Genomic DNA, 21,331 nt, shown 5'->3' with positions numbered 1-21,331 from the left:
TGGTGGGAAGGACAATCTAGAGGCTGAGTGGATGGGCCCTCGGGCTGAGAGGCTGGATGGGAGGGAGACACTGAAGGGCGAGGCCCAAGGCTCTGGCTTGAAGAGGGGGTACCCTGAGATGGCGATTGGGAGGAAATGCAGTTTGGGGGAGATACTACAAGTGTGGGACTCAGTGGATGGGAGGGTCTCAGAGGATTTCCAGGGCGAGGTGTCAAGGACACTGTGGGGCCCCAGGTTTGGGGCAAAGAGATGACGCTGGGGTTAGGGAAAAGAGACAGCCCGTGGTGGTGGTAAGAAGCGTGGGAAGAAGACAGCCAAGGACAGGGATCAGGAAGCGCCCACCACCTCAAACAAGTCCTGGGGCAGGCGTAACGGGGATAACACGTACCTCGAACGTGGATATGGCTTTCTCTTGCATCACCTCAGGGCCGGAAGGGCGCCTCTCAGAGAAGGGGGGCTACTGCGCAAGCGCAAGCCACTGATGCGCATGCGCCCCTCATTCCCGCTCAGCCGTGGGAGCGAGCGCCTGCCTGGGTCACGTGGCGGTCACGTGGCGATCACTGTGGGAGCTAAACGGTAGGTGCAAAGACCCCCTGAGCTGGGGCCTAGGCCCCGGAATCTTCCTAGAGCTTACTGGGCTCTCAGGCTAGGCCCCACCCCCAGACCGCCCCCTTCCCGCATACTCCCCGCTCCTTCCCACCCCTGGTGTGCGGCAGACCCTACCCCCTATGAGACTCCGGCTCCCAGCCCACAGACACGTCCTCCTTCCTCCTCCTTCCTCAGTCTCCTCCAGTAGCCCACAGACCCCACCCCAGCGCCCAGAGGCTTCCCTGGACCTCAGTCCGTGTCCCCAACCCTCACACCCTGTCTCAGTCCGCAGAGCCTGCTTCAGAGCCTCAGCCCCTGCCCTGACTGCTCTCCTCCCTTCCACCCCCTCGCCCAGCCTGGAGACTCTACCTCTTCTCAGGCCAACCCTCAGGCCCGTCTTCCACCAGACCCTTTTCCTAAACCACTAGTCTCCTTTCCTCAACTCAGATCCTATCCCTGGAGCCCTTACACCGCCCCCCCCCCCCCCCCAGAGAGAATGCCCAGCCCTCAGACTCCCTTAGACCCCAGACCTGCCGGGCTGTCGTTCTCCCAGATCCCACCCCTTTTCTCATTCAAACACCTGAACAGCGGAGCAGATTCCTCCTGATAGTCCCCTCCCTTTCTCACTCGGCTCTCCAGGACTCCCAGCCAGCTCTGTTTTTATTACCCCCAGGTAATAAAGAGGTCCTCTGTTTACTTCCTCCTCCCTCATGAGACACCCCTAGGTGATCCGTGCCCAGGAGCTGAGCGGCTGGAGCCCACAGATGCCCTCCCTGCGCTCTCGCTTCCCCGTGGAGCTGGGCTCTGTTAGGGATCCAGAAACCCAGGTGGGACGACTGCATCGCCTGGTTATGGCCAGGGGCCCAGGCTGGGGCCTCACCCGGCTCCTGCGGAGAGGTGAGGGGCCAGCTCAAGAGGCCGTGTAGAAGGTGGGACTTCTACACGCTCAACAGTTGTGAACCAGGCGCCTGTGGTGTACCAGCCTCTGTCGTCTATGATGGGGATTTAGGGACGACCTTCTGGGTCATTGTGAATGAAATCTATCATGAGAATTTAAGAGAGTGGTGAAGATGAAGTACCTACACCAAGAAGGGTGGCTTTATAAGAGCCGGTCATGCAAACCACACCCCCACCCCAGGGAGACAGAGCCACTGCAAAGGCCTTGAAGTCAAACTGTTAAGTAGCAGCAGTGGGGGAGGGGACTCAGGGAGAGGGCTGAAGCCTAAGAGGCAGCAGCTCCATCCAGACAGGAAAGGGCCTCTGAAGTAGTGGGTGAGTTCTGCTATATTTTGTTCTGTGTGTGGGGAGGGAAGCCATTGGAGCTGTAGGCAGGAAATTAACATCTAATTTACAATTTCCATTTTTCATCGATTTCTCTAAGTCGATTGTGTTTCTGGCTACTTTCTGAATTTTAATAGTTGTAGTTTTTGAATTCTTTTACTTTTGTTACCCACAGATGGTGACAGTTTGGTCTCGGCCCTTTCAGCTTTTTTTTTTCTCGTGTGAGGTGTTGGCCAGAACCCCCAAACCCCCAAACCTTGTTGTCAATGGACATCTCTTAACTTGTTCTTGATATTAAAGGGAATTAATCTGTATTTCTGCATTAAGTATTGTGGGTGCTCTTGGGTTTTGGTATATAATTTTTATAAAGTGAGGAAGTTCCTGTTTAGTCTTCGCTTTTTGAGGTATTTGCCCCCGTCAGTCATAAGTAAGTATTGAATTTTATTTTTATTTATTTAGTCATTCATCACTTACCTATACCACCCAGTGCTCATCATAACAAGTGCCCTCCTTAATAACCATCTCCCATTTAGCCCATCCCCCACCCACCTCCCTCCATCAACCCTCAGTTTGTTCTCTGTCATTAAGAGTCTCTTATGGAAGTTTTGAATTTTATCAGGTGCTTTTTCTGTATTTACTGAGCCAAATGTGATCTTTGTTCTTTAGTCCATGAATGTGTTTTCCTACATTGATTGATTTTCTTATGTTGAATCGTCCTTGATTTCTGGGAATAAATCAACTGGATAATCCCTTTTAATCTCTTTAGGGGGTTAGCATATATGATCATAAATGGAAGTGAAACATTTCATTTTTGGTTCTGGAAACGTACCTGACTTTGGAATTAAGATCATACTAGCCTCATAAAAGGAGCCTTGCCCTCTCTCTCTCTCTCTCTCTCTTTTTTTTTTTTTTTTGCTTTTGGAACAACTTGTATAGGATTATCTATACGTGAAATGAAATGATTACCATTGTAATGATTATCTATATCATGCAGTGATTTGTGTTTTAAGAAGATCCTTTTGCAGGGCAAGACAAATGCAGAAAACCAGTTAGGATGCCATTGCAAAAAACAGTGGGCTACTGGATAAAATAGGGTGCAGTAATTGTGATATTCAGATGTTCCTAAAGGACCACATTTGGAGAGATTTTGTGACAGAGACCAAGCTGGGTTGGGCCAAGCACATGATTGATTTTCGCCATATCTGCCTAGGATATAGCGCAAGGACAAAGACACCATGCATTTGCCCTGCATTTGCCCTCAGTAGGGAGATAGGAAGGGCCTAGAGGAAGAAGAATTCAGGGTAATGGGTATGGAGAGGAGGGGTTAGGAAGGGGATCTGAGCAGAATGAGGAGGGGGGGAAGAGATTGGCATAAGTGGAGGTGCAGAGGAGATTGCTACTTGGATTCGGCTCTTAGAAGCAGTATTCAAAAATAAACTTGAGAGATTTCCTGATAAAATCCAAAGAGTTTGCTTTTCTTGAAGAATTGGATGCTGGCCACGTGGGACCTTTATAGATTCACTGAAGTAGAGCTGGGTGGAGGCTGCCAGCTTTGGACAGTGCACGAGGCTCCTGTCAGCTGAGGTCCCTGAGAAGTCCACTTCCCCCCCGGCCCCTGGGTACCTTTGTGTGATTTTTGACACTTCTGGGGTGGCAGATGGGTGGCAGCATGGCAGGTGGATGTCACCCCTTGTGGCAACTCTGTAGACTTATTAATGGTGAGCACTGTGTTGAGACAGATTCTGAGCAGAGTCCCCAGTGGTTGGAGGGTGGGGGTTCAGGACATACAGATAGAATCTGGAGTTGAGGGTCACCCAGGCAAGGAAGGACTGCGGGGACTGGGAATTGGCAGAGGCGTTGCATAGCAGCCCCCGGGACCTCTGCCTCTGGAGTAAAGGGCAGGGAGAGTCCTAAGCCTTGCTGCCCCTCAGTTGTCCAGGTGGATGGTGAGAACTCTGCTGGGCAGACGGGGCTCTTCCTCTCGGCACTGCTGGGCCACAGCTCTGCCGTGCAGCTCTTGCTGACCTTTGGCGCCAACCCCAACCAGTGAGTGGACCGAAGGTGGTGCCCCCACGCTCCCAGGGGTCTGGGTCAGAACCCCAGAGAGCCTGAGAGCCAGGGCTTTCCTCCCCAGAGACCACTCCCTCATGACACCTTTCCATCCTGATGACCCTTCCATGCCCAGTGATCTTCCCCCTTGTTCTCTGGATTAACCCCTCCTTGTCCTCCAGGGACTACTCCCATTCTCCTGGTTACTGTCATGCTCACAATGAGACTCTCACCTCTCAAAGACCCCGCTCTGTCCCCAAGCGACCCCTCCTGTCCCGCTGTCCACCTCCCATGTTCACCGTGACTCCTCTCATCGCTCAGCGCTCCCATCCTGCCACCCCTTGTCCCCGTTCCGCCCCTTTCCTAATACATTTCTGTCCTCATTGTTCTGATACAGCCGCTGCCTCGATGGCAGCACACCTGTGCACGCAGGCGCCTTCTCGGGCCGCAGCCTGGTGATGCTGCACCTGCTCCAGGCAGGGGGTGACCTGCGTTTGCATGACCAGCAGGGTCGCACGCCTCGGGACTGGGCAGAGCAGGGTGGTGCCAAGCAGAGCTGGGAGGTGAGCAGTGGCCCAGGTGGGGTGGGGGCATATAGAGCCAGCACCCGCACCTGCCTCACTGCACACGGCCCCCATCCAGGTGCTGGAGCTGTTAGAGCTATGCCGAGCCCACATATCGGCACTAGTGCATGGCGGTGAGTTGGCAGCCAATGCATCCCTGGGCCAGTTGCAGGCCAGCTCTAGACACAGCCCGTGTGGCTCTCTGTCCTTGCCGCGGCTGGTGCATGCGGACAGGTAACCACCCCCAGCCTGAAGCCCAGTCAGCCACCACCCCCAGCTGCCCTAGACTTACCCTGGCCTTCCGTTTGACCCAGGGCACCGAGGCCAGAGCACAGCAGAAGACCCTCCCAAATCCCAGCCTTGGGGTTTGGCCAGGTAAGCGGGAGAAGTTGGGGGAGCAGGGAACACCCCTGTCCGCTTTGTGCCTCATAGTCCCACTCCCCATCCCCAGCTGAGCAGCCTGTGGCCACTGGGGCTGGTAACAGGCATACCCCTCGCGGACCCCAAGGAGCTGCTGCCAGCCCAGGGCGAGCCCGACCGCACCTACGAGAGCAGCTCCCACACCCTCATGGCCAAGTGAGAGAGAGCCCCTCCCACACCCCCTGCCTAGCTGTCCAGCGGAGTCTGGGAGGTGTCCAGCTCTCCTCCTTCCCTCATAGGAAGACCCCCCCCCCCATTTCAGACCTGTGCTCTTTTCCCCTCTCCATTCTCTAGCCTCCTGTGGAGGGGCCACCCCGTGACAGCTCGGCAGCTGAAGGCACCTGGAACTCAGCCAGATGTGCTGTTGGCTGACCTTCAGCACTGCAGGTACGCCACCCCCAGCCTTGCCCCCAGGCTGGCCCAGTCCCCCAGACCGGTCTCCCACCTGCCCTCCGGACTCAAGTGTCTCATAAACAGGAGGCCAGGGAGTTTGGCAGTGGCCACGGTTACAGTCTTCACCTCTGGGCCAGTACCTGGCATGGAGCCCTCTTACTGGAGTGACCACCCCTCCTCCCCTCTGTAAAGTGGGTCCCAGGGCTGTGTGCTCTGTATTACGGGCCACAGAGAGGTGGCTGGGCATAGAGAGGGGTACCCCGGATGCAGTATGAACTGGATGCTGGCCCTGTGAGCCAGGTCTGTTTCTCGTCTGTCTGGTGGCTGGTGCAGATCGTCAACCCCTGGCACGTGCTGATCTGTGCCCAGGAACAGCCCCCACCAAGCGGGTCGGGGCCTCCTTGTGAGTGGCCCGCTCTCCTCCCGCCCAGCACCCTGCACCACCCCAACCTGTTGCTGCTGATGGCACTGAGCCCCTCGGCCGACCTGTCAGGGCTGTGCCTTCTCTTCGAACCCGTGTGGCTGGGCTCCCTGCACGTGGTGCTGCACCCCCGCGGCCTGAGTCCGGGAGGGCCCTGCACCGTGCCAGGCCTGTCGCCCGGCCACCTACTTCTACAAGTGCTGGAGGCCCTGCTGTTCCTGCAGGCCCGCTGGCGCGCTCATGGCGGCCTTAGCTCTCATGCAGTGCAGCTAGTACGGCCAGGCCTGGCCAAGGTGGGCAGCCTGGAGCACGGGCGCCCCCTGCACCAACGCTGGCTGCAGCCCAGGTGAGTGCCCGCCTCCCCTGCCTGCCCCTGTATCCCTGTCCAGTGGCTGCTGGCTCACCAGCACCCCCCCCCACCCCCCCACCCCCTGCCCCGGCCTCCATAGGCCACAGCAGGGCTGCTCCCGGGGAGGCCCAGGCCCGGGGCTGCCCCCGCCTCCTGAACTGTACCCATGGCTGCCACTTGAGCTCATCTGCGGGGACATGCCTGCTGCCACCTCAGATCTCTACAGCTTTTGCATCCTGGCCCAGGAGGTGTTCACCGGTCAGTGAGTGATCCTACACCCTGCCCCGCTGAGGTCGCCCTTCGGGTTGGGTCCCCCAGTCATGCTTCCTCACAGGAGAGCTGCCCTGGGCTGGGAGAAAGGGGCCTGAGGTGAAGGCTAAATTGGAGGCAGGTGAGAGCCCGTCCCTGGATCCCCTGGTGCCGGCCCCCTACCAGGCCCTGGTTCAGGCTGGGCTGGGCCTAGGGCCCGCTGACCGCTGGGGCAGCCTGCAGAACACTCGATACCTGCTGCGGGAGGCCATGGCCCAGGTATGGGACGGGTTGGCCGGGTGGGTGGTAGCCATGGAACCTTAGGCAGGACCCACGTCGCATACTCAGCCTCCTTTCCACAGGACCCAGCTCCTGAGGTGAGCTCCCCGATGCACTGGAGTGCACGGTGCCCCGTGTCTCAGGGTTTCCTACCAGGTTAGAGGGCACGGAGCGGGTGGTAGCCAGTGCTGAGCGCAGCTCTCCTCCCCCCATTCCAACCAACTGCTCTGTCCCCCCAGAGACACTGTACTGTGAGGTGGTTCCCAGAGCCAAGTCTGCACCCAGGCCTGTGCCCCCTTTGATGTCCCTAGGCCCCTCCCCATGCCAGGTAGGAGCCAGAGCAGGGATCTGGGGGACCAAGGGAGCTGCGGGCCACCGGAGGGACAGGGATGGGGACAGCAGGAGCCAGAGCAGGGATCTGGGGGACCAAGGGAGCCCATGCCACCTCCTACCGTTGTGTCTGCAGGCCCTGAAGACTCCCGAGGTCACAGGCTGCAGCAGAGTCCAGAGGGCCCCAGCCTGGGACTCTGGCAGCAGCTTGACTCTAGGCAGCAGACTGACTCCTGGCCCCAGCCTCTACCCAGGCTCCAGCCCCGCAGGCCGGGTCAGCCTGCACCGCTGTCTGGAGCCCAGCTCGACAGTATGGATCCCCCCAGGGCCCTGTGTGACCAGACTGTCCGTTTGTTAAACTGTGACCCCTCACCCCAGTTGTCACCAACCCCAGTTTCCCTGGCTGCTTCTCCTTTGACCAGGGACCTCCCAACTGTCCTCTCACTGACCCGTGCCCCCTGACGAACCCGCCTTCCCCCAGGGCCCTGCCCTGCACTCCAGGCTGCGGGACTCAGCCTCCCTGCTGGGGACCCAGGGTTCTGTGGAGCAGTTTGAGAGGAACTCAGCCAAGATGCCAGCCCTGCAGGGGCTGCAGCGGCACACACACAGGGCCGCCCTGCTGGAGCCCCCGCCCTGTGAGCCCACCCCCTGCCTGCTGACCCACAGGGAGGCCTCTCACACCCTGGAGGCTGCTGGCAGGGAAGGCCATGAGGGTGGGTAAGACAGAGGACCCCGAGCCTGTCTCCTGCCCCCCCCACCCCCACCCCCGGCCAAGGCCCATCCCGAGCTCCATGGCTACTGGCTGGCAGCTCCAGCCTTCTTCTCCTACAGGAGTCCAGTCCTGAGCTGATCGGAGGAGGTCTCTTCTCCAGCCTGCAGAAGTAAGAAATGGGCCCTGCTGCCCACACACCGCCCCCCCCGCCCCCCGCCGTCCCTTCCTCATCCCTGCGGTGACCCTGGCTCCACCCCTATCCCACTGCTTCCCAGGATGGACCTGCTGGAGGAGATCACAGCAGAGCTGCAAGGTGGACAACTCGGAGACAAGCCCAGCATCGACCCAGCTCCTGACACCGTTTCTTAGAGTACCCGTGACTGCCTCTCTGCAGACACCGCCCCTCAGAGCCTCCCAGGAGTGACTTCCCACGCAGCACTTGCTGAAGTGATAAAGTGATAAAGTAACCCAGCTGTCTCTGCCTCTTTGTTCCCTGAGTCTGGCCCCAGCATGACACTAGCACCCGTATTTTCACGGTTTTTATTCATTAATTTTGTCAGATGGTTTAGTGGGGGTGTGGGGGGAGATGGGCAGGAGCTGTTCCCCACCCCCCTGTGCACAGGTCAGGACAAGCTGGGGGCTCCTGGAGGGAGAGGGAAGACAGGGTGTCAGCCTAGCCCTCAGATTTGTGCGAGAGCCCCCGGGGACAGGAGGGTGGTGGGGGGATGGGTGTGCCCTTCGGCCCAGGGTAGGGAAGCCATAACAGGTTAGGGACCCACATCAGAAACAAGTTACAAAGTTAGAAACCTGGGGTAGGGGTCGGGAGCTCAAGAAAATACAAAACAAGCGATTAGATGGGTCCAAGATCAGTGAGGGCGAAGGGAAGGGAGGAAGGTCTCTCTCCCGGCTGTGGCTCAGCAGTAGCTTCGGGTCTGACCCTCAGAGTGGAGGGACCAGCTGGGAGTGGGGTAGGGGGGTGGGGGACCAGCCCCCTCCCTTCCTTGCCCCCCATTCCTGTACAAGGACCCTCGGTGGTGCTCGCCCCCCCTCCCGTAGGCTGGTGGGGCTGCCCTGTACAGCAGGAGAGGCTCTGGAGGGCCCCAGGGCGCAGGCACCCTGTGAGGGGTGTGGGGGCCCCAGGGGGCCCGCTGTTTCTGGGGTAGGCGGGGGACTGGGGGGCCAGGATCTGAACGGCTCCGGGGGTGGGCAGGAGGAGAGGAGGAGCAGGAAGAGGCAGGTGAGGGACCCCGGGGCCCCAGAGCTAGATTAACGTAGAGGGGCTCGGGCCGGGTAGGGCGCCTGGCGGGATGCTGGGGGGCTGAGTAGCCAAGGTGGTCATGGGGAAAGCAAGAAGGGGGTGGTGGGTAGCTGAGCAGGAAGTCGGGGGACCTGTGGAGTGGTGGCGATTGGCCAAGCAGGCCATATGAGGCATTGAGCCTATCTGGGGGCATAGAGCGAAAAGGACTCCAGGACCTCGTGGGGCCAGAGTACGGGGTTCCCTCACCCGTCTCGATTTCGTAGTACAGGTTCTCTCCCCTGTCAAGTGGTGCAGGGGGACCTAAGGGGCTCCTCCAGACTGGGGCTGGGGAGCTGGGCTGGAAGGATGGGGAACCCAGGGGGTACAAGCCTGGTTTGGGGACCCCAAGGAAGGGCGGCAGGCACTCCCGAGGGGCTGAAGAGAAGAAGCCGGGAGTAGGAACCTGTGGGGGGACAGAATACAGGAACTGAGCTGCCATCTCTGGCTAATCCCCACACCCCCTGCGCCCCCACCCCCCGCCACCTCTCCTGAGCTGGGCACTGACCTGGGCAGGGCCTCTGAGTCCCCGCCTTGAGGTCCCTGGGGGCCGCTGGCTCCTCACCAGGCTCCCGTCACTTTGTTGCCTTGGCAGGGAGGGTGGGGGTCCAGGAACCCAGGCACCTGGGTGGCCTAGGGAGTTGGGGGCCGGCCCAACCCCTGAGGTCCCTGGGGGCTCACCGCTCACCTCCAGTGACAGTGAGCGGTGGAAAGGGGAGTGGGGAGCAGAAGGGGTGCTCCCATGCTCTTGTTGGTTCTGTCTCTGGGCCACCTGCTGAGCCCGCTCAGCCAGGGCCAGGGCCATGAGGCGTGCTGGGTTCTTGGGGGGTGGGGGTGGGGCCCCCCCAGGGCGCAGGAGGGACAGCGGTGGGGGCAGCAGCGGTGAATCCATACCAGGACCTACAGAAAGAGGAGTGGAAAGAGGAGTCAGCCAGGTCTTGGGTGCAGCTTCAGGGTCTGTAAGGGCATGGGGTGGGCTGAGCAAGACTCACCAGGCTGGCCCTGGGCTCCCCGGGGACCAGGCAGCGCCAGCTTGCTGCAGATCTCCTGCTGGCAGGTGTCACTCAGCCGGGCCTCGGCTCCGCGCAGCAGCAAGGGGATGAGATGGGGCCGTAGGCCTGGGCTGGGGCTGAGGGCCGGCGTTGGGGTGACTGAGGCAGGCGTTGCCCCGGCCCCCAGCAGCTCCAGGACAGCAGGTGGCACTGATACAGCCAGGGGCTCTGAGATGTCCAGGGCAGTGGGCGAGGCAGGGCTGGCGGCCCCTCGGGGCGAGAGGGCCCGGGGGGTCACCCTGGGTGGGAAGGCGGAGGCAGGGGCTGGCGGCGCCGGGCTGGCGGGAGGCGCCGGGTCCCCTGGTGTAGGGCTGCTGCAGCGAAACGTAAGGGGATCGAAGTCGAGCCCCCGGAGCCCCTCCAGGCAGCGGGGTGGGCTGAAGTCCAGCTCGTCACCATCATCTAACCAGGCTGAGGTTCGGTGTGAGGGGGAGCCAGAGAGCGCCCCCAGCCCAGCTGCTGAGGACCCAGAGGACTCGGAGGACTCGGAGGAGGACTCGGACTCGGAGGAGGAGGAGGAGGAGGAGGACAGGCTCTCGCAGGAGCCAGCAGGTGCCGGGCCCACAGGGAAAGCATCGCTGCTGGAGTGGGGTCGCCGGAGCCTATGCAGCCTCTGGAGGCCTGGAAGGGGGGGGCAGTTAGGTGTGAGAGGGGCGGGAACTTTACACACGCATACAGCAGTGAGGACAGGGTACAGTCCCCACGGGTGAGGCGGGGGAAGTTACACGAAGAGGCGCTTCCCTGGATATAGGGTCACAGTGGCTGGGAATCCAGGGATTTGCTGTCCAGACTCACAGTGAGAAAGGAAAGATGAGAATCATTCTACACCCAAAGGCAAGACTGACGTCGGACAACAACACGGCCGGTGAGCAGACCAGCGGGACCTCCCAGGCTCTCACTGTTGGGAGTGCAGATCAGGGCGACCGTTTTTGGGAAAGCGATCTCGCCTTGTCACGTAAGGTTGACCGTGAGCATGGCCTACAGCGCGCCCCTCGGCTCCCAGGGGCTGGGAGCGCTCTCCAGAGTGTGGGCGCGCAGGGAGTGCTCACCAGAGCCCCCAGGCCCCTCGGAAGTAGGATGGACAAGCGACTCTGGATGGGAGAGCCACACATGGATACCAGAGAGCAGCCAAGAGGAACGAGCCTGAGCTACACTCGGCCACGTGGGTGGCAGTGAGCAGAAAGTCAAGTTCCACATCCAGCACCATGCCCCCCCCCCCTTTCTTAGGAGACCTCTAAAGTTTCAAAACAGCTAGGACTGTGCCATATGTTATTTACGCAGAGGCCTGTAGGTGATAAAACCTTAGAGCAAGGGGATGCTGCCCGTCAACTCTAGGGGACGCCTCTGGTGAGCAGGCAGCAGACGGGGAGAGGGGAGGAGCTTGCAGGTAAGAGAGTGGTGTCTTTTTAAAAAGTTCTGGCCAGTGGGTTCATGGATGTTCGTTTTATTATTTAGATTTCTTTTCAAAAGGAATGAATAAAAGCCTGAAAGGACCCTGCCTGGACCAACGATCACAGTACACCATAAACCAAGGGTGATGCTTTATCTAACACATCGATGGTACCTCGTGTCCAGATTAGGAACTAAAAAACCAAACAAACAACCCCAAGCTGGCAAATCTGAAGTACGTTTAGAGGCCCTCTCAGGGCCGCCAGCCCTCCCAGCCCCACCGGGGCCCAGGCATGAGCCACCCGGCGCTCACCAGCCCCGCTGGCCTGTGATGACAGAGACTCCTCACTTTTGGCAGATCTCAGGGTGACTGTGTCAGGTCGGCCGCCTGCGGGGAGAGGCGGAATGGTCACAGGCACTCCAGAGTGCCTCCCCTCCCAGCCCCACCCCCCACTCACTGCCGCCTCTGACCTGAAGGTGGCGGTGGGGCACGGGTGCCCCCCAGCCAGGGTAGAGGCTTCTTCCGGGGGATGCTGGGGCCCCGGCCCAGGGCAAAGAAGGTCTTCCAACTGCTTCCCCCTGGCTTTCGCGGTTTCTCGCCTCTCTCCCCTTTCCTCCTGGGGTTTGCGTGAGACACAGGAGGCAGTCTGAGGATCTGGGGCCTCCAGGCTGGCCCTGTGCTCCCCCAGCATCCCACTCACCTTTCCACAGGTGAAGCTGGGGCCTTGGGAGTGGTGGGCTCGGTGGGAGTCCCCAGCCGGCCCTGGGTCCGAGCCTGGGCTTCCTCCAGCGTCAGCAGGCGAGTGGAGGGGCCGCTGCCCGCAAGGGACTTGGGCCTGGGGAGGAGGCAGCGGCCTAGGGAGTTGGGAAAGGGGGCAGCTGTCAGCTCGGGGGGGCCGCTCAAGGCCACAGGCAAAGCCAAGCGCTACAGCCCAAGCCCCGGCCCCGCAGCGTGCCCACCCGGGCTGGCAAGGCAGGGGGCCAGGGCGGATCAGGCGGGAATGGGTGGGCAGCAGGCAGGTGAGGAGGAGGAGTGAGGCAGAACGAGCTGATGAGGAGGCAGCTCCCGGCAGCCAGCGAGGGCAGCGGCTCTGGCTTCAGTTACCTCGGGCCCGTGGGCCCTCCGACGTGCTGAATCCTGATTGGGCTGGGGTCCGGGGTAGGGCGGGGAGTCTGGGTGGGGCCGGGGCGGGGTCAAGTCTGGGGACCTCCCACCTCCTCCCTGGTGGACCCATGGCCCCAAGAGCCCCCAGGAGCTACAAGGGGTGAAGGAAGAACGATGTCCGGGCCAAGAAGTGGGGATCCTGAGCGTAGGAGCTGAAATGAGAAGGGGGGGGAGGGGAGGGAGAGGCGGGGGCGGGGTCCTCAAGGAGCCAGGAGGGAGGTCCAGCTTCAGTGGGGTAGGGATAGGGCTGGGAGCCCACCTGCCCTCCCACTGCAGCCCTAACAATGAGGGGGCAGTAGCCAGGATATCAGGGGGTGGGATGGGCATACCTGCAGGGTCGAGACCAGCAGAAGTGAAGGTGTCGCTGAACAGGACATCCACGTGGGTGAGCAGGAATTCCACCACCACAGACTGCACCCGTACCTCCCTGAAGGCTGCAGCCCCACCCAGCCCCACAGACTCCAGTTCCATGGACCTGGATGGGAGGAGGGGGAGGGAGGCCAGGTGCTTTGAGCCCCAGCGGGCGGGTTCCAGCTAGGCACGGTGGGGAACACCTCTGACCTTACCAAAGTGATCACATCCAGAACTGGGTTCTCAACCTTTCCCCAAGCCCCCTCCCTCCCTGCCTTCCCCATCTCAGTCGGTGCTCAGGCCAGACACCTCCAGGTGTTGTTCCTGATCCCTCTCTTTCCCTCACTCCTACATCCTGTCTCTCAGCAATCCCCGTCTGCTCCACCCACAAAAATCTCTCCAGATTCTAAACTCTTCTCCCCCACTGTCCCCACCGTGGTGCAGCCTCCACCCTCCCACTCAGAGACATCACAGCAGCTCCTCCCTGGGCTCCCTGTCTGTCCTGCTCCCCTGCCGTCTGCTCCCGTGCCCGGTCAGGGCCCCGCTGGCTCCGAGCCCTCCCCTGGCTGCACCTCTCTCCTGGCAGAAGCGAAGTCCTCACCATGACCCACGACCTGTAAGTCACTCCTCTGGCTGGTCCCCTGTCACCTCTCTGACGTCATCATCTCCTCCCCCTCAACCGCTCACCCACTTGCTCACTTGCTCCAGCCACACCGGCCTCGCTGCTGGTCCTCCAGCACAGCAGGCGCCTTTCCAGCCTCCAGACATTGGCACTTGCATTCCCTCGGCCTGGTCTGCTCCTCCCCAGATATCCACATGGGTCCCCACCTCACCTCCTGCAGGTCTTGACTCAAGTGTTACCTCCTCAATGGAGTCTTCCCCACCCACTTTCTTTAAAATTGTAAGCTTCCTTCTCTCTCTTTTTTTCTTTGTCCTAAGAGTTCTTATACCCACCATCTCATGGACCACCTCTTTTATTTAGGACAGAGAGCTCTCCTGTCTTGGTCACCACCAAATCCTCTGGGGCTCACGCTGCTACTGGCCTCAGGAAGACTTCCTACGGAAGCCTCCCCTGCCACTCTAAAAATTTCAAAATGCCATGACCCCGTGCATCTCCCTTCCCTGCTTTGTAATCTTTCTCCTTAGTACTCATCACCATCAGACCATAATCTCTATTTTTCTTATCAATAGCTCATTGTCCATCTCCCCCATGAAAATGTGAGCCTAGCAGCACGGGATCCTGCTCATTACTGGATCCTGGTGCTGAGAACAAGAGCTGGCACCCAGGGAGTCCTTAAGAAATATGTGTTGAATGAAATGAATCAGAGAACAAAAGTTGGGTGGGTGGGCTCTGGGTGGGAAGCATGGGGCAGATTTGAGGCCCAGCCTGTGGAAGGAAGCTGAGGGGGGCAGGCTGGTGAGCTGCCAGCTTACCGTAGTAGGTTGGGTGCCCAGACAATGGCCAGGTTGCGGGCATGCATGCTGGTGTTGGCACTGTGTCTCGCCATGCGGGCCAGGTGCCTCAGCAGGTACTCCAGGGTCCTGGGGGCGGGAGAGGAGGACACCTAAGCCTCAGCTCCCTTGGGACCCCACCACAGGCCTTCCCCGCCCCTTCTGGCTTACCTGTAGTGAGGCGGGGGCAGCTGCTGGATGACGTCGTGGACTCGCACCAGGCGCTCCTCCTCCCCGGGCACCGACATGGCTTCCTGAGATAATGCACAGGTGTGACAGGGGCTGGGCCGAGCATCCCGGCACCCTCCGACTGTGCCAGCTCCCTTACTCACACTGAACTTCCCATAGAGCTGGTACGTGAGCAAGGGATTCGGCAGTTCCCGGAAGTAGAGCTTGCAGAGGGAGGACACGCTGTGGATGTCCTGCAGGAAGGCGGGGCCGGACAGTTCAGGGATCCTCTCGCTGTCGAACTCATGCCTGAGGCCACCAGGTCAAGGAGAAGAAAGATCAGGTCAGAGCTGACCCACCTGGCCATGTTCTTCCTCCACCTCCCAAAGCGTCCACACACGGATGCAACTCTCTTCCCGTGCTGGGCTCTTCAGAGGCAGAACCTTACGGAACCCCCCAACAACTCTGTGTGCCCCAACGAGCGTGCCCCATTTTACAGGGGAGGACACTGAGGCCCAGGTGGCAGATGCTCCTGCTTGCCGCTACCTGAGGCCATCTGGACACAGAGCATGACCACACACGCTCCTTCCACAACGTTGTCTTTCTGGCTTCAAGAGGTCACTGGAAGATGTGGCCAAAATCCCAGCAGCCCCTGCTCAAAACTCTCTGATGGTGTCCCACTGCTCTTGGGTAAACGCCCTCTCATGTGACCTTGTGCCTTGTCTCTCAGAGCCCCAGGCTCCGCACTGTCACCTCACACCTCTTAGCCCCAGTGCTCATGCCTCACTGCTCCCCACCTTAGACTGTTCTTCATGCTGTGCCTCCTCAGCTCAGACCCTCCTGTGGTTACCCCCTTACTCTGAGTAAAAGGAAAATCCTAACAGCATCCGAAAGGCCCATTTGCTTCTGGGACGTGAACTCCTGCTGCCTTTCCCTTGCACTAACTGTCCTACCATGGTGAAAGCTCATCCCAGGACGTCCACACAGCCGGCACCCTCACCTCCTCCACAGCAGGCTCTCCCCCAGGCGGCCTTCCCTGCCCACCTTATTTAAAACTGCAATTCCGCCCCCCCCAACTTATTATGATCCGCCCCCACCCGGATAACTCTGTCCCAGCACACGGCACAGGGCCTGGGATAGAGCTGATGCTCAGTAAGTGTTTGCGGAAGGAAGGGCTTGGTGGAGGGCCCTCACCGTAGCCTCTGGATGTTGGATGACACTCCTGAGAGCCGGTAGATTCCATCCACCACCCCGTGGGCCTCAATAAACTCAGAGCAGCAGCGAAGTACCTGGGGCACTGGGAGAAAGCAGGGGCTCAGGTCTGGGCAGGCTGCAACAGGGTGGGAGGAGTGGGCTGGGCCGGTGGACATGAGGCCTCACCATCCTGGCCTGAATTGCTGAGGTGCTCTCCAAGGTCACAGCCAAACACCCTCTGCCGCAGGATGCCCCGCTGCCGCAGCCGCTGCCGAGAAGGGCGGGAGCGCATGAAGGTTCGGAGGAGGCCAGCCAGCTTCCCACGTGGCCGGGGCACAGCTGTGGGAGTAAAGGCAGGCCATAGAAGGTCAGTGCAGCCACTGGTCTTATGGTGGGGGGGGGGTGGGCAGGGGCCTGGCCTCTTGTTCCCATTACCTGAGGTCAGAGAGGAGACACCCTGGGGCGTTGGGACACCGCACGGGGGACCATCGGCATCTGTGGGGTGAACAATGGGTGGAAAGAGTGGATGACAGGCAAAGGATGCAGGGAGGCCTCCCCATTTTGCCCCCTGGCACTTACCCCCCTTTAGTCCTGGACCAGGCCGCTCTGTGAACAGTTCCACACACTCACTGGGGAAGAAACCGACCTGAGGAGGGTTTGGGGTCAGTGAGTAGGCCACCCTAGCTGGCACGGTGCCCTGGCCTACCCGTGCACCCAAGCAAGGTTCACCTGGAAGCCTCGTTTGCCCCGCCACCAGCTCCGATCCTCAGTGGGTGGCATGTCGATCACAGAGACAATGTCTCCTACCTGGGAGCGGGAAGGTAATTGGAGGGAGGGTCAGAAGGGACAGGGGAAGTGGGGAGCCCCGCTGGAGTCTGCTTCCCCATAGCCTCACCTCGAAGGACAGCTCATCTGGTGCCTGGGCTGTGTAGCGTTTGATTACGTGCGCAGCGGCCACTGCAGGGATGTTAAGGGAAGCCTCCTCACTGAGGAGCAGTCGCCGGCCGTGGTTGTCCAGCTGAGATGGGGAGAGGCCAGAGGGAGGGGATTAATAAAGGCAGAGAGCGTTCCTCTTTGCCCGGTGGGGGCCACTGCCTGTCCCCTACCGAAGAGCCTCAGTCAGTCAGAGCTATTGGTCAAACACCTCAATTCTTGCCCAACAAAGCCCCTCTTTCCCTCTCATGTCCCAGGGCACCCCTGCACCCTCATCCCCCATAGCAGACACTGCACATTTGCTATCTGAAAACCTACTGGTTTGAGCCACTGTTGGCCAGGTGTTCTAGGAGTTATAGTCAAACCTATTTCTAACTGATATATCTTGAAATCCTCACATCCCCACAGTCCAGTGCCTGCTCACACACACACACGCACACGCACACTCATTCTCTCTCACAGGCATGTGCCCACACAGACCCTGAAATACCAGAGCCTCCTCCACTCTGGCTTGTTTCTTCCCTGTGCCCACACACACTCTCAGACTGGTTCTCGCTCCTCAGACAGCCCTCGCTCACTCCCAACTCCAAGCCCCCCTTCCCGGGCCCACCTCCATCCAGGTGAGCACAGGCCCACAGTTGAGGTTACTGTCCACCAGGCCTGACAGGGTCTCCAGGTATTGCAGCAGCAGTGGTACCAGCATCTGAGGGCAGGTTGTCGGAGGGGGGGCTTTTGTGAGGGGACCTTGAGAGAGTTCGCTGCCCTCTTATACTGCCCTAGCTCACCTCTGGGCAGGGCTGAAATTCAGCCTGAATGCATGGGTGCTTCTCCACTGGTAAGCACTGAAATATATCCATACCAATTAGTAAACGGGCCATGCCGAGCTCCTGTGGGCCCCCATTGGTCTGGGCCATGCTGACTCTCCCACCGAATCCCCTGGAATGCCTCATGCTCCTAAAACTGAAAGGAGCCTCCCTGCTGCAGTTTCATTCTGGGCCTCTCCATTCCAACTGGTTGGAACCTGGGCCATACCAGTGTTTAAATATTTCACTATCCTCTCTTGATGGCTTCACACATTGCTCATGAGGACACACCATAGGTGAGGTGGGGGCTGAGACAATAAGCAGTTTACCTGGGCAGCCCTGGCACCCTCTGGGGGTGGGGGAAGCTCTGGGAGGCAGGAGAACCTCCTGTCGAATATGCACCGGTGTAGGTGGGCATCCAGGGATCGGAAGTCATCATAACTTCGGAGGACTGGCCAGGAACGGCCCTGTGGGATCAGGAGGGACAGAGATGAGCAGTAGGCCCGTTACACTGAGCTGAGAACCATGAAGACCCGCCTGTCAGGCCAGATGAGGAGACGGGTGGCCTCACCTGACAGGTCACCTGCACCCCAAACACCAGCTCATTCTCTCCAGAGAAGCTGGGGCCTTCACGCTCTGGAGACAGCAGGAGCTGTAGAGGGAAACAACGGCCCAGGTTAAGGGCCTCAATTTTGTCCAGTCCTGACCTTTCCAGGTTGGCACTATCTAGAGATGGATCTGTGTCCCCTGCCTGGGCCTCCCTAAGGGGTGTCAGTCAGAGTACAGGGTCCTGGCACAGAGCAGACACCTAACAAAAAGTTAGGTGAATGAATAAAGAAAGGAAGGGATGAATGAATGAGCCGTTCTCCCCTTCCACCCTGCAGCTCCTGCCACGGACCGCTCAGCTGTCCCTGAGGTAGGTTTCAGGGGTACAGTGGCTGATACGGCTTCGGGGTTGGGTAAGATCGCACCTTCCCGCCTGGGTGCAAAGCCCTCCTACCTGAATATGGCCAAAGTCAACATTCTCGTAATGGAAATGGGCACAGTCAGCCAGCCGAGGGAAGGGACCTCGAGGAGCCGAGAGCCTGGGGGACAGGTGACACATCACTGGTGGCTCCTGTGTTTGGCCCCCCTCCTAAGCTGAGCCTCACCCTCACCTCTCACCTTTTCCCAGGCTTCCCCTTCACACTGGGCCCCCCAGTGTGGGGCAAGGGCTGCACTGAGCCCTCCCCTGGGCCATCCAGGCTGTCAGTGCTGCGAGCCTGTAGAGCAGAAAGAAGAATCAGAGGCCTCCAGAGATGGGAGCAGAGAGACAACGGGAGCATTGTTATCTGTGAGCCTGGGCCCAGAGGCCCGAATTGCTCCACAGGCTGCCCTAAGCATGGAGCAGAAGGGTAGGTCTGGGGAGGGGGCGGTGTGACGGCAACTAAGGGTAGGCCTGCTTCTTCGTGTGTGGTCTGGGGTAGGGGGCTGGAAGAGCCTGAGCCTGAAGGTGAGGCAGGGAGAGCACATGCTGGTACCACGTCTCCCTGTCTAAAGCCTTCCTTTAGCCCCTGCGGAGTATAGTCATCTCCCCTGTGTTCCTCTCCACACCTTTTACTGATGTCTGGACAATCACAGCTCCCATCTTATCAATCTTCCTGCTTCCAACCTCTCCCCTCCTGCTAGCTTCTTCACAGCAAGCGCCAGTATAATTTTCATACCACACATATCTACCTGTCTCTCCATAGATCACAGACCTTCAATGGCTCCCTGTTCTCTTCAAGATAAAGTCCGAATTCTCAGGTCGGTTTACCTCTCCAGCCCCACCTTCCCCCCACGGCCTCCACTCTCAGAGCTCTCAAAACTTCTAAGAGTCCAAAAAAACACCATCTTCTCATTTCCTCCTAGGGCCTTTGCAAAGGTTCCCTCTGCATGGAACACTCTTCCCCATCCTTTCGGTAGGTTCCCTCCTCCTCATCCCTCAGGTCTCATCTCTCATTCCCTCCTCTTGGAAGTTCTCCCTGACCCAGGCTGTGTCAGCCTCCTCTTCTAGACTCCGCTATCACCTGAGGTTCTCCCAGCCCAGCCCTGAGCACTCTGAGATCTCACTGGTGACAAGTCCCTCTCCCCCATTGGACTGTGACTTCCCCAGGATCAGGGACCCAGCACAGAGCTGGGCACAGAACTGATGCTCCTCACAGGTAAGGCTGTGCCTGATTCTTCTCTGGGTCCCAGTGCCCTGTCACACAGCAGGAGCCCGGTAAAATCTGATGCATAAAATAACCAGCTGCCAGATCGGGATTTCCCAGGCTGGGCTCTAGCCTCTCCCTCCTTCACATCCCTGCAACCTCAGGTTCATCCTTGGGTCTCACCCTCGGTTCTGTCCCTCTCCAGCCCATGAAGCTCCCCAAGGCAGGACGGGAGGTGAATCTCTTTGCGTCTGGAACATGGGGTCTGCCAGGAGGTATCAGGGAATGTCTGTTAAGTGAGCGAATGAGGGAATGAATGGATGAATGAGCAGGAGCAGCATGGTGGGAAAGGGAGATGGTGGGGAGGGAGGGTGAGGACAAGAAGATGGAGAAGGACCCAAGGATCTAGTGAGAGGTACACTGCTGGCTTGGGGTTGGGGTGGAGTAAGAAGAGGGGAGATGCTGGAGAGGCTGAGGTTCAGGCTGATAGGAGGGGGTGGGAAGGGTTGATTGAGAGGGAGCAGAACGGAGTGAGAATGAGAAGAAAAGGGTCAGGCTGAGGATGGAGCCGGGTGGGGGTGGGGCTCAAGAACGCGAAAGGGGCTGGTGGTAGGAGGGGGAGGGGGCTAGCCAGGGAGGGGTGGAGATTGGGAGAAGACGCTGAGGATGGCTGTGGGATGGGGGCTGGCGAAGGACCCAGGAAGCTTCAGCAGGTCCCTGGGTTGGGGGGGAACACTTGGGGGTGCGGGTCCTTCCCGGGGCTAGCCCATCCCCCCCCAAGCCTGGGTCCTCGGCCACTGTCACCTCCATCCAGGGCGTGGAAGGGGATGCACACTGAGGGGGCGGGGCCGGGGTAAGGGCTCGGGCCCAAGACCCGGCCGGGGGGGACGAGAGGGATCTGGACGAGGGGTGAGGGGCGGCGCAGGCCGCGGGCTCGGGCGGGGCCGGGGGCGGGGCGCGCGGGGCGGGGCCGCGCGCGGACAGACTGACACGCGGACGGACTGACGGCCGCGTGGGCCCCTCACCACCATGGTAGCGTAGGCTCCTCAGGCGCCGGCCGCGCTCGATCCTTCGCTCGTCGTCCTCGTCGCCGCTGCCGCCGCCATGGCTACACAAAGGGGAGGGCGCGAGCCGCGCGCGGGCGGCTGCAGGCCCCGCCCCTAACGGCTGCCCGTGGCTCCGGCGCGCGCCCCACGGAGGCGGGGGCAGCGGGGACGCGGCGCCGCTTCTCATTGGCTCCACCCTTGGCCTTAGGACGACGCCCCGCCCACCCGGCGGGTTTTCATTGGCTTAAGGCTTCGGTCCCATCCCTGGCTCGGTCTCTTCGGTCCCGCCCCGCGAAGTTTGACAGCGCCGCGCCCATGACTGCTTTTCATTGGCTGTTATTACCCTCCTGAGACACACCCCTAGGTTCTTTATGCTTTGCTTCCAACACTTCTAACACTAAGCCGTGGGCCGTCCCCTTAGTCCACTCTCAGTGACCAGTCCTCTGACACTTTTTTCCCCCTTTGACTTTCTTAGTTGGATTCTTCCGTGGCCTCAGAGCTTTTTCCCATCCCCAAGCAGCTTTTCAATGTCTCAATCCTCTAGCCCCAACTTGTCAGTCCCGACCCTGACACTGCCCACAGAATACTGAGGGCATTTGCCCATGGACGGTTTTCACTGGCTCAGACACCCTGCCTGGGACGTAATCCTAGGCTCTCTGCGACTTGGCCTCGCCCTTCC

At 59.8% G+C, this 21,331-nt stretch overlaps 2 protein-coding genes across 7 annotated transcripts; one reads left to right on the top strand and one right to left on the bottom strand.

Moving 5' to 3' along the window:
- Positions 1-509: 509 nt before the first annotated feature.
- Positions 510-8,105, top strand: LOC113935564 (inactive serine/threonine-protein kinase TEX14-like). 6 transcript variants are annotated; one of them, XM_027617704.1, is made up of 16 exons: positions 529-576; positions 1,304-1,485; positions 3,801-3,915; positions 4,316-4,481; positions 4,561-4,715; positions 4,796-4,856; positions 4,933-5,057; positions 5,196-5,288; positions 5,726-6,061; positions 6,165-6,322; positions 6,399-6,592; positions 6,676-6,748; positions 6,832-6,920; positions 7,059-7,232; positions 7,754-7,803; positions 7,910-8,105. In XM_027617704.1, exons 2-16 carry the CDS (start codon positions 1,353-1,355, stop codon positions 8,001-8,003), a joined length of 2,016 nt encoding a protein of 671 aa, XP_027473505.1. In that variant the 5' UTR covers positions 529-576; positions 1,304-1,352; the 3' UTR covers positions 8,004-8,105. The 6 variants fall into 6 exon arrangements, with proteins under 6 accessions (XP_027473509.1, XP_027473508.1, XP_027473505.1 ...); XM_027617701.1 differs by having other exon boundaries at positions 6,832-7,232; positions 7,910-8,079; XM_027617703.1 differs by having other exon boundaries at positions 6,832-7,232; positions 7,732-7,803; positions 7,910-8,050.
- A 66-nt stretch (positions 8,106-8,171) lies between these two features.
- On the bottom strand, positions 8,172-20,768 carry ARHGAP33 (Rho GTPase activating protein 33). Its single transcript, XM_027617630.1, has 23 exons — positions 20,632-20,768; positions 19,790-19,895; positions 18,600-18,697; positions 18,436-18,520; positions 18,007-18,087; positions 17,765-17,902; positions 17,243-17,335; positions 16,595-16,717; positions 16,429-16,506; positions 16,279-16,345; positions 16,135-16,194; positions 15,886-16,038; positions 15,700-15,802; positions 14,670-14,814; positions 14,509-14,591; positions 14,320-14,427; positions 12,864-13,009; positions 12,071-12,224; positions 11,841-11,986; positions 11,683-11,757; positions 9,921-10,601; positions 9,437-9,828; positions 8,172-9,334 (listed from the first exon to the last, which is right to left on the bottom strand). The coding sequence occupies exons 2-23, from the start codon at positions 19,814-19,816 to the stop codon at positions 8,549-8,551; spliced, it is 3,822 nt and encodes a 1,273-aa protein (XP_027473431.1). The 5' UTR covers positions 19,817-19,895; positions 20,632-20,768; the 3' UTR covers positions 8,172-8,548.
- Positions 20,769-21,331: the final 563 nt, after the last annotated feature.

Source organism: Zalophus californianus, chromosome 17, assembly GCF_009762305.2.
Source record: "Zalophus californianus isolate mZalCal1 chromosome 17, mZalCal1.pri.v2, whole genome shotgun sequence".
Lineage (NCBI taxonomy): Eukaryota > Metazoa > Chordata > Mammalia > Carnivora > Otariidae > Zalophus > Zalophus californianus.
This window is presented reverse-complemented; position numbering and strand designations above follow the sequence as displayed.